Below are 17,235 nucleotides of genomic sequence, written 5' to 3' on the forward strand. Positions count from 1 at the left end.
GCTGTAACAAGTACAGGGGTTAAGTACCTGTGGTTGACTAGATGATTAGGACTAAAAGCACATAGTGCTAAAGTGAAGCTGGCCACTGACAGATGCTACCCATCAGAGGAATATGTGGCTCAATTACCAGGAGCCCAAATTGAAAGTGATAGTGATTTAAGTCTTCCCAATACGCCAGCCTCATCCTGGCAAACAGTCTTTTCAAGGAGCCCTTTAAAAAAAAAAAAAACTGCCGGAGTGTGTGAGACACAGGAGCGCCATTGATTTTCAATAACATCCACTAATGACCTGGCCACAGTTTGATCCACGCTGTCATTATGGGCTGATACCATGGGACAGGATTGGTGTGTCTCACAGCACACAGCAGCGAGATGAGTAGTCGAGACATTATCACGATGAATTGGCCGTCTCTGGACAGGCGGCAAGCACAGCCGAGGTCTTGTCAATAACAGGACGGGGCGCCTCACGGCTCCCTGCACGGCCCACTCCAGAGCGCCTTCCGGCCTTATTAGAAAAGCAGATGAGTAGTGTGCACGAGGAGCGGGGGGTGTATGAGGATAGAGAGGAGCCTCTCCTCCACCACCCGATAGCCTGCCTCCCAGGCATTGCTCCTCTTAATGAGTCCAGACCGCGCGTCAATATGCGGCTGGGCTGCCAGTCAATACCGGTTACCTGCAACACAAACACTCAAAACCTGCTTTTATACAAAATCAATGTCCTATTAGTCCCTCCCTGTATTGCCTCGGCCCAATCTCATCGATCCCCTCCGAAGAGCTCTGCAGCCCATGTATGACAGATTATGGTCAAATGATCTCATGGCATAGGCTACTCTGTCTGCCAGGTCTGTTGCCTTTACGATGACAAATTGATAGCTTGATATGAGCTGAGCAAATACTCAAAATTCTGAAAACTGAGGAACAAGCATTATTGGCAAAACTATCAACCCAACATCAACATTCCACTCAGTAAGTTTGGCTCACAGACAAATTCAGTACTTACAGTCAGCACTGACAATGGGTGCCATGATGAAAGACAAGCAACAAATGTATGACATTAGGTCCAAACTTTATTCCGTACATTTTAAACCAAGAATGTTCATTTTCATTTTTTTGCACGCCTAAAACTCTACTTGTTTTGTATACAAGAGTCTAAGAAAAACAACTGCACAACACCACAAGGTTGACAGAGAAAGTCCTTTTGCCACCCACTAAAAAGTGTCCTTCTTTTCTGTCTGGGGCTGGTCCAGTTTTTGACTTGGAAGTCTTTTAATAATTCCATCATTATTTATAAACAAGTGTTAATCCAAGTATCTTTCCGTATCGCCAGTATTGTCTGCTCCCTCCGGGTGATTTCTTCATTAGGGTGCTGTGTGCTGCTTTGCATAGATTGCAGATGATCCTTCTAGGCCCCCCTACAACACCCTCTCGTCATACTTCTCATCCATTGGCCAGGCATGTGTGTTGCCATGATGTTCAACAGGGAAGTGATTCCCCAAGTTTCATTTCATTTCATTTTTCTAGAAATGGTTAAAAAGACTAATAAATTTACACTGTAATTTTGCAGCAAAGGAATATCAACAAGTTATTTACATGAGTTTTCTTTACAGAGACTGAACAAAGACCTCATAATATATATTTATCTGCATATCTCAAAGGCAAAACAAATGAACAAAACAAATTGGTAATGTAACATTGTACATTGTCATCATTGAGGATATCCTGGTACCATGAGGTTAAATTACTAAAGGTTGAAACCAAATCCAGTCTTTACAGTGGGTCATAATGGATATGTCTCACAATCAACTGGGATAAATATTGGAGAAGGCATGACTAATGCACAAAATACATAAAATTCATAGAAATGATATCTATACATGGAACATGGATAGGAAATGTACAAACTCATTTCAGGACCTTTCTTTTTGAACAGAGCTGAAAAAAAGGTATTTGATTAATATATTAATAATTATCAAATATTTAAGTCGGATATAAACATACACATATTTATGTTCTCTTGACCGACATTTTTCAACCTCCAGTCCACTAAAAATAAAGTCATGGCATGTGCTTAATCAGCCTTACACACCTTTACTTTGTACAATCATACCCTTTCCCTTAGGAAGTTTTGCTCAAATCTGGTTAAGAGCAGTGCATTTTGTTCACAAGAAGATTTCGGATAAGGAGAGTGGAGCTTGAGTGGAGTGCGTCTAGTAAGACTTTGTGCACTCTTCTAAGGAGCTACCGAGCCTCTACCTCTTTGGGGTTGCGAGATGGGGAGTAGTCCCGTGGGTCCTGCGTGGTGAGCGGGGTAGTCCTCCTGGGGGAGGCCGGCCTGGCACTGCCAGCTGGTACAAGGGGCGGGGGCGCACTGAGTGCAGCAGTCGGTGGTGTTCTGTTCAGAGGGCCGTTGTGTCCTGTGGAGGGGCTGAGTCTATGGTAGGGCATGCCACCTAGGTGTGGCATAAAGGGGGCCATGTGGGGTAGATGGCCCTCCATGGGGGACTGGTGCAGTTGATGGAGGCGTGCTCTGTCCAGCTCCTCCCTCAGGTGGAGGCGCTCTCGCTCCTCCACCTGCTGTCTCATCCTCTCGTGTTCCCTGCGCACCTCTAACAGGTGCTCGTGGTGAGAGTAGTCATGAGCCTCCCTTTCGCGGTAGGCTCGTTCCTGATCATACACACTGGGGAAGCGATGTCCTTGCTCGGCCCTGAGCTGGAAGTCCATGCGCCGCTGCAGGTCCAGGCTGCGGTAGGCCTCTCTAAGTGGGTCCCAAGGGAAGGACGGGTGGGGCAGGCGCTCTCTTCCTGCCAGAGGGCTCACTCCCATGAAGGGAGCCATGCGCGCCCGGTCTAGCACATTCAGGCTTCCCATCTGGGGCATGGCACTCATTGAAAGGGGCAGAGAGTGTCCCATGGGTACACCATGCATGCCAGGTGCTGGAATGTCACTGCCACGTGGAAGAGGGTGCTGGTGGGACAAAGGTGGGTGGTGGTGGTGCGGGTTTATAGGCTGGCTGATTTGAGCAGGGAGAGCTTGGGCTGGTGGTTGGGGAGCAGGCTCCGAACTTACCACCATGACCTCCTGCTCCTCCTTCCTCTCCTCCTTAATCTTCATGTCATTTTTCACCTTGTGGAGGAGCTCTGTAGGTGAGGGCTCTTTTTTCTCGTTGTCCTTGAGTGACGGCGGGGGCCCACCAGCCATTTTCATGCCCTGCTCATTGATCACTGCCTTGGAGTATGGGGAAGGAGAACGTTGAGCGGGTTTGATGGAGTCTTCTGAGGATCTCCTCTCCAGCATCTCCTTTCCAGGTGAACGGCTCTCCTTCACTTTCACGTCACCCAGCGTGGAAGACTCCCTGTGGCGCTCCAGCAGCTCCTTCTCCGCCTCACGGACCCGATCTACACTGCCACTGTGATGTCGACCCGAGTCACACGAGTTCTGGCTGTTTGAGCGTATCAGGCTGCTGATCTGGTAGCTGCCTGGCGCAGAGGCTGGAGATGAACGGTTGGAGTGACGGTTGCGATCCACAGAGTCCCTGCAATGACATAATACAACTGTTTAGTCAGTGCCAGTTAAAACAAGCATCATGGAGCTGGGTTGTGTTTAGGGAAGATTTACGTTGATTTGTTTTCAAACAATACAGGTTACCATGCTCGAGTCCTCCTTTGATAATGTCTACTCTTTACATTTGAGTAAATCCTACGTTTAGCTAGAGTATCATTCACAGAGATCCTTACAATTGTTTTTTGACATAACTTTTCTCAGAGCTGCTTGTTGTCTGTTTGAGTTGTGTCTGTTTCCTTGTTGGATCCACAAATTACATTTATTTCAGTTTCCACGAATACAACTAATGGACTGGAGAACTGTCACACTTTTTCTTTTTTCATTCTCTCTCCAGAGCTGATTTGGGTGATTTGAGTGTTTTTCTTTCCATCCAAACATAATTTAATCATCTCATATATATGCTAATACAAGCTAGCAAAGGGATAATTTTTTGGACCATGTCTTTAGAGTTGTGATCATGTATTTGAGTGCTTATGAGGATAGTTTTGTTATGTGTATAAAAACATTCACAATTTATGTCCTTCACATTTGTCTCCTTTATGGGGGAATGACATTGAAGCAATGCAGTGAAATGAGGTAGAAGGTTAAATGTTGAATTGTCATGACACAGTTTTTTTTTCACAGTTATATCTAATATCCTCCAATTAATACATTAAAAGTACATAATAAAGCAAAAGTTGCATCTGGCTCAAACTCACCTGTCTTTATCCTTCTCTTCCTTCCCGATGGACGAGTCTCTTTTCTCTTTTTCTCTCTCTCTTTCTCGTTCTCGTTCTCTCTCATGACTGTTGGCTGAGCTGCTTCGCTCAGTGTCTGCGGTTTTGGGCCACTGTGGCGGGGTGGGGAAAGATGGCGGGGTGCGTCGAAGCCTGTTCCAGGTGTCGTGGTGCGGGCTGCCAAACGTGGGCAGTCCTCCTGGCCCCTCTTTGGTGCCAAACATGCTGTTGGACCCTGGAGAGAAGGAGGAGACAGACGTGGGACCCACTGTAAGTTAATTGGGCACAAAACCTTCTTGAGGACACATAAGATGAGAAAGAGTTGACAACAAAAGCGGCTTTTGTCTTTGTCTCTGGAGGTTCTCTCACTGAAGCTGTTTGAAAGAGGTAGAGGTTAATGGCTCCCCCCCACCAAAGAAAAAAAACCTAATCATTTGCTTTTGGGCTAAAGAGCTTCTCCCCCCCCCTTCCTTTTTTGCACTGAATGAACAGGGGACACTCACTTGCCCTCTGGTGTTGAGGGCTGTGAAAAGCCAAGGGAGACCTTAGCATTCCACAGCATGTCTGTTCCAATCACATCCATTTTCACAACAGGGTGACCGATTTGGCACACAAAAATAGGAGAGATAAAGAGAATAGAGAAAGAGAGAAAGGCATAGAGAGAATGATGCAGGGGGGAGCCCTCCATGGTGGTGCAGAAGGGGCTTGTCAAATAATTAATAGATGAATTGCCACCAAACAGCGGACCTGAGAGTGTCTGCTGGCAGCAGCACAGCCAGATTAAAGCCAGACTGTTGGGGACATGGTTGGTGGATGAAGTGGAGGCAGGGAGGAGGTTTGCTGTGGTGTGTTGTGCTGCCTTGTTGGGCCTCCCTGAGCTAGAGCTGTTTTGACACAGAAACTAGAGCTAAGTGTCTTGATTTTTTGTCCTCCCCTCCTGGCTCTCCCTGTGGTCTAACGCTGTCCTGCTCTGTTCCGTTACTGGACGCGGTGGCCAGATTGAAAGGGGGAGCGGTGGAGGAGGAGAGGGGGCCAGCGCTTACCAAGCGAAGGGTTGCCTAATCCTCCAAAGGCACTGGTTGAAAGGTTGCCGAGGCCGCCATAGGAACTGGAGCGACTGAAAGGATCTGTAAAATGCCAAACAGGGATTAGCAAAAGGGGGGGTTGGCTGGCGGTGCTCACCCCAACACCAACCCGTTCCACTCGGCTTTTCTCTTACAAGCGAGCTCTGGTTTTTTAGCGCTGCCACCCTAGCTCTCTGCCTGGTAATTCTGCGGTAGCCAGGTCGCCTGGATGCTGGATTCACTGCCACTAACTGGAGTGCCGTGTCCCTGACCCTGCTGGGGATATTGGAGGAACATGCTTGGTGGGGAAATTAATTTTGAGTTGTTGGAGCTGACCTGAAAATAGACAATAGTGCTTGGACAGAGGAATTAGAAGCTGTCAAAATTAGGCTAGACAGACGACAATGATTTAAATGAAGAATCGGTGTCTGATGGGCTCCACTGACGCAGACTAGAGCCTCCAAATTGATAGGAATAAGACAAACATTTACCCTGAGAAGTCAATGAACAACATTCATCAACTGATAATTTGCAGTACCATTTTAATTCACCAAAAATCCATCAGGAAATGGAGGATTTATCAACAGATTAGGGTTTAAGGATTTTCAGCTCTGGGGCTTGTTAATATATTAGAAAAGACAACAATGAAGAAATCTCCTCGGCCTCACACATGAATTCCCTGGTCAGAAAAATTGTTGTTCGCTAAATCTTCCTGCTCAGTGCACCATGTACTCATAAGCACAAAATTGATCGACTCAAGGGCTTATTCCATGAAATCCAGTTGCCACTCTGAACCAAAACAGTGTCTCAGATAGAATGGTGGAAAATAAATGAATGCAAAAAAATAAATAATGCACAAATAAATCCAACATCATTAACTACCTTCCATTACTTATCAAGTATATAGAAAATAGTGTATATTTTGTTGCACTGCGTATAGTTTATACCAGTGAGACTGAATTCTAGGCTAGCAAAGTCTTTTTAATGAAGCCAGACAGAGTTATTTAAGACTGTTATGAATCATACTGTCTGATTATATGATGGCTTCACTCCTCATTACCATGAACCTCGAGTTGGCTCAAGAACTGCTGCAACTGACTACAGTGGACTGTGGCCAACTGGACACCATATTAACCCTAAAATGAACCTGAGATCAAAACAAGAAATATCTAGGCTTCAAATTACACCCTGGTGGCTTGTTATGTGTTTTAAACATGAGTGAAAAAAGAGAGAGAGAGAGAGAGAGAGAGAGAGAGAGAGAGAGAGAGAGAGAGAGAGAGAGAGAGAGAGAGGGAGAGTGAGGGAGATACGGAGAGGAAGAGGATGTAAGTGTATAAAAAGATTTAAACATGGGGTTACTTACACTTACCTGCCAAATGGCTAGGAGGCAGGAAGCCGCTGGGGTGGGGGACGTGGCCATACGGAGAGGGAGCGGGGTGACCAGAGCCTATCAGAGCAGAGAGGATATAACTGTCATTATTATCCAATCAGACAATTATGCATTCAAACTAGCAATGCAGAGACAAACCAATATTATTTAGCCATCAAAGACAATCACAATCCTGACCCCTATTTAGCCAGGACTATAAATGTACAATATTTTTTTCTGAAACAGCATCAGAAACTTGGACAATATACAACTGAATTTGGAATGGTCTGAGTAATACCATTGAGCAAATTAGCCATTGACATTTTGCATTCATTGCAGCTGTTGCGTGTCAGTGTGTGAGTCTATAGTTGCTTATTGAGATCAGTTTCTGACTGTGCAACAAGCTGGCCTCTTTCACAAAACATGGTTACCATCAGCCATATTCCATGAATTGTTAATGAAAGAACCAATTACAGCAGTGCCTCTGACACACCACTGCATAATTACCAGTCAAAGGCCGTTCGCCTCTCTGTTGCCCTCTACTGCAGGGAAAATCAGTCAATTACCTAACTGAGAGTCATCCATATTCATGGTCATATCTGACTCCCTTTACTGGCAAAACATTTGCAACAAAGGCCCTATAATGAAGTGAACATTACATGAGATGAGCGAAAATAAACGATGCCTTTTTTATTACAGTGGTGAAGGAACAATTTCGACGTGCGGATATAAATGCTAATTTGCATAAAGACAAAAATGTTGCTGGAAGACTTTTGAAAATGGAATAATTTCAGTGTTTCGAATAATTTGTCACCCTGCATTGGGTACATAGAGACCAAACTAACCTGTGGAAGAGAAGAGCGGTCGTGCCAGGTCATGAGTGTACGGAAACCCTGGGAAGACTCCTGGAGCTTGTGGTCGACTAAACAGGTCCAGCTTTCCATTCATGTCTAGTTTGTGAGGATCCAGCTGCATTTGCTATAGTCGAGAGAGGCAGAGAAAAGGAGAGGCAGACAGACAATGAAAATGAGGTCGGTAGACTACAGTACCAAACATTTCCAACTACAGAGTGAAAGGGATTTATCCTCGGCTACACTGGGTGAGAGATCAGAAGAAGACAAATACATCAACAATGGCTCCATGTCTCCAATTCTGGCCAACTGTGTAATAACAAATATATGTAAGCTGATTAGGGACACTAAATCCTTGGTAACGGGGGTTCAAAGCCCGAGAAGGACTGACACCACTGGGCATGAGGCATTAGCAGAGGATCTCCATGGCAAGGCCACACCATCCTCTGTCAGCGAGAGGAGTATATCCACACAAGCATTTTTTGTGTTCAAATTGTCAGCACAACTATTACTTTAATGACTAATTCTGTTACTGAGTGCTTTAAATGTGGCGGTTCATGATCTTTCTCTTAAGGTGGAGTGAGCCATGCACAGAGCCTTTACGTCTGCTTTGAAAGTGTATCCTTTTAACATAATATCTGAGAATGTGATGAAGTCTTGGAGAACGCTTAACAAGAAGGGACACCATTTCTGTTGGATTCTGTGTTGGTATTAGCTTTTACAGCATTCTGTCCCTTTTTTTGTAATCTGCCTTTTCCACCCAGATGGTTGTTCTGAATCCAGTAACAAGATAATAGATGATTTTACAGGTAAATATCCAACTATGACATGATAAGCCCTACTTATTCCATTACCAATATACTGTATCTGGTTTTACATGACAGCAAGATTCCTGAAAGACATCATTATCCATCTCACGCACCTTCATTTTCTGCTGGTGGTGGTAGATCTGCCATGCGATCTGGACATGCACTGCGCACCACTTGCCAGGTTTCTAAAAATTTTGAGAGAAACTGAGGTTAGCCTGCTGGCTTTGTTGTAGGGAGCTAAAAATGGATTCTGGCATTGAGATTTTCTGGCCAAACTACAAAGTGGGATCTCCTCAGAATTTTCAACCAGGCAACGGATTAAGAAAATCTAACCCTGCCTTTAGCTCAATAGAGACCTCAAAGCTATGCTTAAATGCAGCCAATACCCTGAATCTTCTTGATCAGGAGTTGATGAAGAATTTGCAGTTTTAGACTTTGTGGCCTGGCCAGAGAGATGAAACATTTTACAAAACATGGACAGGGCAACTACTTACCCTAACAGATGTCCTGAATGGATCTGTTATCTGTATGGACAAACGGACAATCATTATCAACAACAAAGATAAATAGCCAAAATGTGCAGTTCTGCTGGCTGACAAATCGCAGTGCTCGGACACTCGATTCACACTGGGACTTTCCTTTCCCTCTTTCAAGCACCTTGTATTAATGCATTCACATTTCTCTGAGACACATACTGTATGTACGGCCGTACATACGTCTGGCTTTTACCAAAAGACACAGAGGAAGAGCAGACTGGTTTGGGATGCTATCGGCCTGATGCTTACCCGGGGATCCTTCTGTAGGAGTGTGTGAGGTACTCCAGGGCGTCCCGCAACGTCAATGGAATTAGATGCCTGACAGAGAGAGAGAGAGACAAAAAGAAAGGGATACATGGTGATCAACCAGATCGACGATAGTTGAAACATTTATAGATCAGAGAAAGAGAAACTGAATGTCTTACTTACTGTATACACAACACTTAAGCCTCATAAAATTCTTATATAAATTATTATTTGAAGTCATATTATTTTATAATGAGTATCTTAAGGATAACAAGGAATCCATTTATTACATTTGTATTTGGTATGTTGCATAATACATATCAATAACTATTTAAATAATATGTTTCACTCCAGACATAGAACAATTCAAGGTTGATGTCCAGGGCAAGGAAATGTAAGACGCTCTGTTTTAAAACCACGGGAGGATCCGCTAGTTAGTGATAATAGCATCACTCTTACTTTATATCCTCCTTCAGCAGCACTTTAGCTCACTAATCCTCAATGACTGCTACTGTATGTCTGACGTCACTGGATAAAACTGTGATGAAGCTCCAGGCGTTCAGCCATGCCAGAGTAACACAACTCTGATCTCTCCGATCTCCTCTCTAAGTGCCTAGATCAGCTTTATTCATCCATTCCTACATCAGGGATAAGGCGATCCAGCAGAGTGACCTGGGTCACCAGACCCCACAAACAAACACACATCCCAAGACCCCCACACAAGCCCTCGCCAAGAATACTTAGCAGGGGCTTTGGACTGTTCCTCAAACCATCTGGAGGGGCCTTCAACAAAAGGCCCCCCCCCCCATGAAAGAGCCCCCTGGGAATATGGCCAGTGGATTTAGGCCAGCTTTGATTGTTGGTTTACACCGGGTCACAGCCGCTGGGCATTTGCCAGACAGGCTCACACCCTCCCACTTATTCCAGTCCCTCGCATCCCCACCACCCCTGCATCTTCTCTCCATTGCTCTCCTAAACAGACACACATCATTTCTTTCTCATCTTTGGCATGGCCTGCTACGGCTCGCACAGTTCTGACTCTGGTTCAGGTCCAGTCAAGCCTGAGTATTATAGATGGATTTTAATAGGATGGGGAGGATTAGTGCAATCCTGTTTTAGATCTTCAGTGTACAAAGCTCTGCTGCTTTTCTCACCAAAGACCGACAGCCTAGACGTCTTTACTTGTTATTTCTTTAATGGATATATATAAATCTCATTTTTGATGTATTTGCATATGCAGATATCATCTTCAACCAAAAACAGCAACAATTTTCTGCTTACTAAATTCTTTGCTTTAGTGATGTTGAATGTGTGTAGCCTTTTTGACCCATGCAAAGTACTCCTTGCATACAATAGGGAATTGTATTAGATTTTTACACAAAAGGTGACTCTAAATGTGCATGTTTTTTTATGAAGACAAAAAAAAAGTAAAGGCATGCTAATATTTTTTAAATTAGTGTTTAAATTGTGTACAAGCTTGTGTGATTTCTTTTGAATCCATGCTTCCTTAAATTCTCTGTATGTTTGCCGACCGTGGGCTGAGGGTGGGGATGTGTGGCTGACCTTGGGCTGGAAGGCTCCTTGCAGCGAGCTGAAGGGTCCTGAGTGTGGGAGCAGCGGGGGCATGCCTGGCATGGTGGGGGGGTAGGACGGGAAGTACTGTGGAGAAAAGAGAAGGATGGGAGATACAAAAAGACACAAAACTAAATCATACAGAGATAAATACAGGACTCAAGCATATGCTCACAAAAGACCACAGCACACAATCAATACTCTCACGGCTCAATTCAAATATGTCGAATATTTAATTTGCCAAATGCAAAGAACCAATTTAATTTCAAAAGACAATATTAAACTTACGTTTGAATGTCTGATAAAGGGATTGTCCAGTTTGGGGGCGTATTTGTCGAACTGAAATAAATAAGAGAAAATAATTAGGACACACTGATATATTTGACCAAAATGTAAAAGCCTTTTTAATAATAACGTCTCATTATTTTTACATTCCAAAAACAAGACACATGAGCAACATCTGTAACTTGTAATAAGCAGGGTTTGATCCAGAATAATAAGCCCCAGAGTAAAGCAGCTGGCTTGCACTGGTCACGGGTTTACTTAAACGGCATGGTCAAAGAGGCAGTTAAATTACTAACAATACGACCACTTTAGCGCACTGCCAAGATGAAGGCAGCCTGCATGATTTTCCAATTGAGCATACAGAGGTTGGCTGTGGAGGTCCAGCTGGGAGAATCAGACCATTTTAAAAGCAGACCAGTAGTTTCTATTTACTGGGAAATTTGTAAAAATGTGAATCAAATTGCCTTTTACTGCTATGAAACCATCCGATGGTGTAGATGGGAGGGGAGTGTGTCAAGACATACAGCTTGTTTTGGGTAGAAAACCAGACTTCAAAATATTTTTTTATAACCCCCCTCCCCTAGACCAACAGACCAATTCTCTGTACATAAAATCATGGAAAGAATTTTAGGAGCCTGTTGTGTGTTTGACTTGTATGATTGAAACTGAATCGAGTCAATGATATTTGCAATAGGAGCTAATTTAAGACAGATCAGCATGACACTGACACAGCCTTTACACGCTGAATTGATGTGAGGAAGCCTTTTCAGTGGCAGAGTTTATGTCTCACAGAAAAATATCAATTGGAATTTGCCATATAAAAACTATGTTGTATGAAAAAACTACGTCCTAAACCCATGGGAATCTAGTCAGTAAGCTGAGAAGCAGTAGAGGGAAGGAGGGAGGGAGAACACGGAGAATATTGCCCAATGTATGAATGGGGACTTTATATGTCTGTTCGCAAGCCAATACTGGCTCTCTATTTTGAAACAGGCTAATTACAACTGACAGTAACTTATTCCTATTGCGCAAATACACAAACCATTTGCAGGTACTTTTTGCGAGTGTTTTCATAAAGCTCTTTTGGCAGGCGCATATGTTTTGGGTTTACATAAAACAGGAAAATGAGTGGGTATGAATCAGCGTTTCTGTGTGCGTGTGTGCAGCGACACGGGTGGTTAAGAGGGGAGCGGGTGTAGGGTTGGCTAAGCGTGCTAGTGGAGAAAGGGGCCCTCTGGTGAAGCAGGGCCATTCACATCTGCACACAAAATGGCTGCAGTGGCGGCAATGGTGTTGGCGGCCCTGTTTGTGGGCGATAATGGGCCCAAATCAAAGACAGACAGCCTACTGAGAGGAAACGCCGAGCCAGCTTCCGAGCTCATTAAACGGCTCCTCTGCATTTCAGAAAGCGCGGCCTGTTTAATGTCTGACACTGTCAGAGGGATTTTGGCCGCTTTACGATCTAGTAAAAAAAAAAACTTGCCCTTGTAATTTATGGTGCCTGTCACAGTTTTATAGTAAACAGCTTTGGCTAATTAAAGTTTAATATTTCATCTTAGAACAATTAAGGATATTGCTTGTCCAAAGACATGGCAGGGGCAAGGAGACATGGTAGGAAAGACACTCAGTGCTGCCATTTGGCAAGCCAGCTGCTTGAGGGTGTTAAACAATAAACAAAAATAGAGGCTTCATAATTTCATTAATTATAGCCATTAGCCAAGCACTGTTACATAGCTGAAATGACATGGAACGTCTAGAGAGCAGGAGAAAATAAAGAGAGAGAGAGAAAAAAGTTGCACAACTGGGACACACTTGGTTTGCCTTTTCATTACAATACATAAAAAAAGCAACCACAACATCCTCATTACTACTGCCAATCTATGCAAACAGCAGAGAGAAGAACAACAGCATTATTACTGAGGAGACGAATGGAGGGGAAAAGGCATGAGTTAAGTAACAACACAGTTTCAATTAAAAGGAAAAAACAGCAGAAGACATTAATGGCAGTCTCAAATTCCATTGTACTAACACAACGAGAAATGGGGGAGGGGAGGTATGTACATCATGTGCTACATAATACCAGCATTAGTGAGAGGAAGAAAATTGGCTTTTCATCTTCAAATAGAGGACTGTGTAATGTATATAACCAAGTAAGGAATGAGCAGCAGACCAGATACCGTGCATGTGTGTTGGCTGAAGAACGGTCTAAACGGTCTCTATACTTATCTGAGACTGTTCCATAAATACCAGAGCTTTGATTTCTAATGAACAGGATGGGGGTAATCTTGCAGGGGGGCCTTAATGGGACCACAGGCTCTTAATCAGGGGTCATGACATGATGGATTAGATCTATTACACTAATGCCAAAAAGCTACAAATGGAGGTCTGTCTGAATCGGCTGTCAGAGATTGCTGTGCATTTAAAATGATGGATGAACAGTCATAACCTTTTTCCCCTGTACTAATCTGAGAGCTGCCATTATTTGACCCCCCTCCGCTTCCTCCCAGACTTGATGGCAGTCAAAGCATGGAAGCAATTACAAACATTATCAAAATAGTTTTGCAATGATGTCACCCCCCCCCCCCCCCCCTCTTCATCCGCAGTGAGGTCATTTGATCAACTGCAAAGGCTTTGAATACGTGGCAAGGAACTTTCACACAAATATACAAGTCTGCAGGAATGCATTCACACAAACACACAGATCTGTTTGACTGCGCCTTTGTTGCTCCTTGTGGGAGTAAGCAAATGAAAACATTCAAAACAATTTAAAACACATCCATATGCAAACATTTGAAAAGCCTGCCTTCAGGCAATACCCCTTTTTGATCCTTGGCAAACACTGAACTGCAAAATCTATGTCAACGTTTAAATGAGGTGACTCATTTAAATACAATTTTGTAACAGTGGTTTGGCAGACATGCCATGAGTCAGAATATAGCCACTATAAAAAGTGCTGTAATCTATGAACGTACAGTTTTTAATATAATGCCATCATGGATGAAGAAGTTGCAAATAATTAAAGTATGTATGTGCTTGGTTGCGTTTGACCAACCTGAGCAGCAGCTAACCCGTATGTAGACGAGCTAGAAGATGTGCAAGTGTGCGTGTGTGTATGTTAAAGAAAGTGGAAGCCAGTGGGCTACATCTGCATCATTTGTCCTGTTTAAAGTAGAGAAGATGTGATGCTCCCAGATTCTCATCAGCCGTGAGACGTCAGCAGTATGCAGAAATCAAAAAGCAAAAAGCAAAATTCCAGCTGAATCAGTATAAAAATTTTTTTTTTAAGGGAGGGGTTTCTACAGCTACGGGACATATTTGGTGAAAAAAAAGGGAGGAATTGATTGAAAAAGAGATTGAGAGGGGTGACAGGTGGGTTTGGAATTTACGGGAGCTTTTCTTATTCTTTTTCTTTTTTTACTTATCCTCACATTTCTGGCTTGGTTACGCACCATGGGGGGTGCGGTGGGCGGGGTGAGGATGGCGGCCGGGGGCAGACTGGCGGGGAAGGGCGTAAAGGTGTGCTGGTGGGTGTGTTGGTGCTGGTGCATGTGCTGGTGTTGGTGAAACTCGGCCCTCAGGAGCGAAGCGGGGGCCAGTGGTGAGGCGGACGGCCCCCGGCCCCGCTCTGAACTCTGAACCAGGAAGCGGTTGTTCAGCTCTTGCCTCAGGCGGTCATGCTCTGTAAGAAAGGAGAGCGAGGAAAACCCCAAAAAATAAAATAATAAGGGTGGGGGTGGGGGAGGGAAGGGAAGGGAAGGGGGGGTGGGGGGGGCAAGAAAAAAAAAGGCACAGGCGCCCAGTCAGTCTTCACAACAAGAGTAGAAGAGAAAAGAAAATAGTCACCTGGCATTCTCTGTTTCTCCAGCTCATGCTGTGAGGGTTTTCTACGTGGGGACTCATTTGTGGCGGTAAGAGAGTTGCCTGTGACAATGTGCCAATCAGAATCCCCGAATGAGGCTGGCAATACATGATTGGTTGGTTGAATGATATCAACAGGCTGGTATCTAAAGACAAGAGAGAACCAAGAGTCATCCCAGCAGAAAACACACACACTCTTGCCCTCTATCAGAAGGTTAATGCACAACTGGCATATTTATTTAATATTTTGGAGATACCATCATCGCAGGATACATTAGTTTCCTTCTATTGCAGCAGGAAAAAGCTTGTTTTGGGGAAGTTGACTATATTTTCAAATTTGTTACGAATCACATGCTGTAGGCATGCTGGTTTTTGAGGTTGCATTAGATTACTGACTAAGTGAACCATTTTGTCAACACGTGACTGTTAATGTGCTGCTTTTCAGATGATGATGTCTCCACCTGTAAGCATTGCCCTGTTTCTAGCTGACATTTAAAAGTTGAGCCTCCAAAACTTCGAACGATGACCTCATCCCTCTATCAGTCACTTCTAAAAATATAAACCTGTTATAAAGAAACTGAAGTATGATGTTCTCTACTAAATTAAGGGCACACGTTAAAGCATGTGACTATTGCTTTGATTGCTTTGTTCTGATTTGTTTTCCTTTACCGTATCCTTTAGGTATCACTGTCACTGTAATAGCTCAGTTACATTATTTTATAAAATCAGCAAAGGAGGAAATAAACCTACAAATGATATTATTATTATGATTATATTATTAGAGTTTGAATAAACTGTTTTACAGAATCAAAGGATAAATAAGTAAAGAAATATAATAAATGAGCACTTACCAGATCAGCCAATCATATATGAGCATTCATTTTGTAATCAACTCATTAATACGGGTTGAAGACTAGTTCTCAAATTAATATACATTGGTACTGTAGCATTCTATGCATAAGTTAAGACTTTTTCTTTTCTTTTCAATTCTAATATAAGTACAGTCGAGCTGTGCAGTCAAGTTCAGTACAACTGAACTAAAACACACCCTGGAATATAAAGTGGCCACGTCACTATAGGAACTGTTACACAGCCTGTGTTCAGAGTGTATATGCAAACTATTACACACCAATATTCAAAGATGCAGTAAAATTTGTTATGAAAAAGCTTTAGATCTTTACAGAAAATCTGACATTTCTATAATAGGGACAACTCTGATAAAGAAATGATAGAAATTGCTACAATAGATACCACCAATGTTTGTAGCTCTTTGTTATTTATTTTTTTTACTAAAAAGTACACTGTATGCTTTGTGTCTGCAGTGAAGCTACCTACTTCTACCAACCATGTGAGATGCGTGGCTTTACCTGGGTAGGGGGTGCCGGCGGGGTGCCCAGGCACTACTAAACTGTTGGTCGGTAAGGTCGGTGGTGGCGGCAGTGTGGCTGGGGTTGCAAACATGGCCGGATGGCGATGGGCCGGGCTCCGTAGGGAGGAATAGTGCGAGGTAGAGAGATTAGCTATAGATAGAGGTAAGGCGGGGGCGGAAGATGGGAGCCCGCTGATGTGGTGGTGAGGGGATGGGGGCAAGTGCTGTTTGGGAAGACCCAATGGACTGCTGCTGTGGCTAAAGATTTAAGGGAGACAAAGGAAAAAAATACATTATACTAATTGTTTATTTATTGCCCCACTAGACTGACAGGAACTAAATAAAGAAGAATGGCAGTGCCTTTGATCTAACACCCTGATGATGTATAAAAAGGTGAAACAGTCAAAGTGAACACAGCTTCCTGGATACATCATTTCATTGGCCCAATCCCAATTTCCCTCCTAAAACCTAAAACCTTGAATCCTCGGGGACTTATCTGATGTCACTCATTATAAGGTTGAGTATGAGAGACTGTAAGGGATGAAATGGTGTAAAAACAAACGGGACAGCACTTTGCAGCGACATATCACCTTACCATGTCTATTACATATCATGTTATGTGAAATTGTAGGTATTTACTTTATATTTTTTACTCCCTGATTTGCACGTCTTGCATGCTTTTGCCTCACGAGATAAGACTTTGTCAAATAATCTATTTACTTGTTTTTGTCAAAACGGCTTTAATGAAAATAAATGGTTCATACATAAACCAACTATGTAATATAGTCTCTGCTTGCATGCCTCTGCCTTCATGTGTTTTTATGCACCACCTTTAATCCCTAATGTTTTTGTGTAGATGTAATATTCCAGGCTGAACACCCAGGTGCTGTCCTCTAAATGTGCATCAAAGTCCATGAGTCTTTGAGTGTGGAGATCAGGATAGGGCCCTACTGAGATTTCTAGTGATCTTACACAGACATATTTCAGCTGACTAACTGAG

At 43.4% G+C, this 17,235-nt stretch overlaps 1 protein-coding gene across 1 annotated transcript in view; it reads right to left on the reverse strand.

Moving 5' to 3' along the window:
* Nucleotides 1–1,046: 1,046 nt before the first annotated feature.
* Nucleotides 1,047–17,235, reverse strand: part of fbrsl1 (fibrosin-like 1) — a gene marked incomplete at its 5' end in the record, with an annotated part of 266,408 nt that continues 250,219 nt past the window's right edge. Inside the window, 12 exons of the mRNA XM_079222167.1 lie at nucleotides 1,047–3,531; nucleotides 4,259–4,511; nucleotides 5,320–5,403; nucleotides 6,710–6,787; nucleotides 7,555–7,687; nucleotides 8,483–8,554; nucleotides 8,864–8,893; nucleotides 9,155–9,223; nucleotides 10,715–10,810; nucleotides 11,012–11,062; nucleotides 14,437–14,687; nucleotides 16,234–16,493. Coding sequence (XP_079078293.1) covers nucleotides 2,238–3,531; nucleotides 4,259–4,511; nucleotides 5,320–5,403; nucleotides 6,710–6,787; nucleotides 7,555–7,687; nucleotides 8,483–8,554; nucleotides 8,864–8,893; nucleotides 9,155–9,223; nucleotides 10,715–10,810; nucleotides 11,012–11,062; nucleotides 14,437–14,687; nucleotides 16,234–16,493 — 2,671 coding nt within the window. The 3' untranslated portion in view covers nucleotides 1,047–2,237. The remainder of the gene's footprint in view (nucleotides 3,532–4,258; nucleotides 4,512–5,319; nucleotides 5,404–6,709; nucleotides 6,788–7,554; nucleotides 7,688–8,482; nucleotides 8,555–8,863; nucleotides 8,894–9,154; nucleotides 9,224–10,714; nucleotides 10,811–11,011; nucleotides 11,063–14,436; nucleotides 14,688–16,233; nucleotides 16,494–17,235) is intronic.

The sequence above is a fragment of the Taurulus bubalis genome, assembly GCF_910589615.1.
Source record: "Taurulus bubalis genome assembly, chromosome: 8".
Taxonomy (NCBI): domain Eukaryota; kingdom Metazoa; phylum Chordata; class Actinopteri; order Perciformes; family Cottidae; genus Taurulus; species Taurulus bubalis.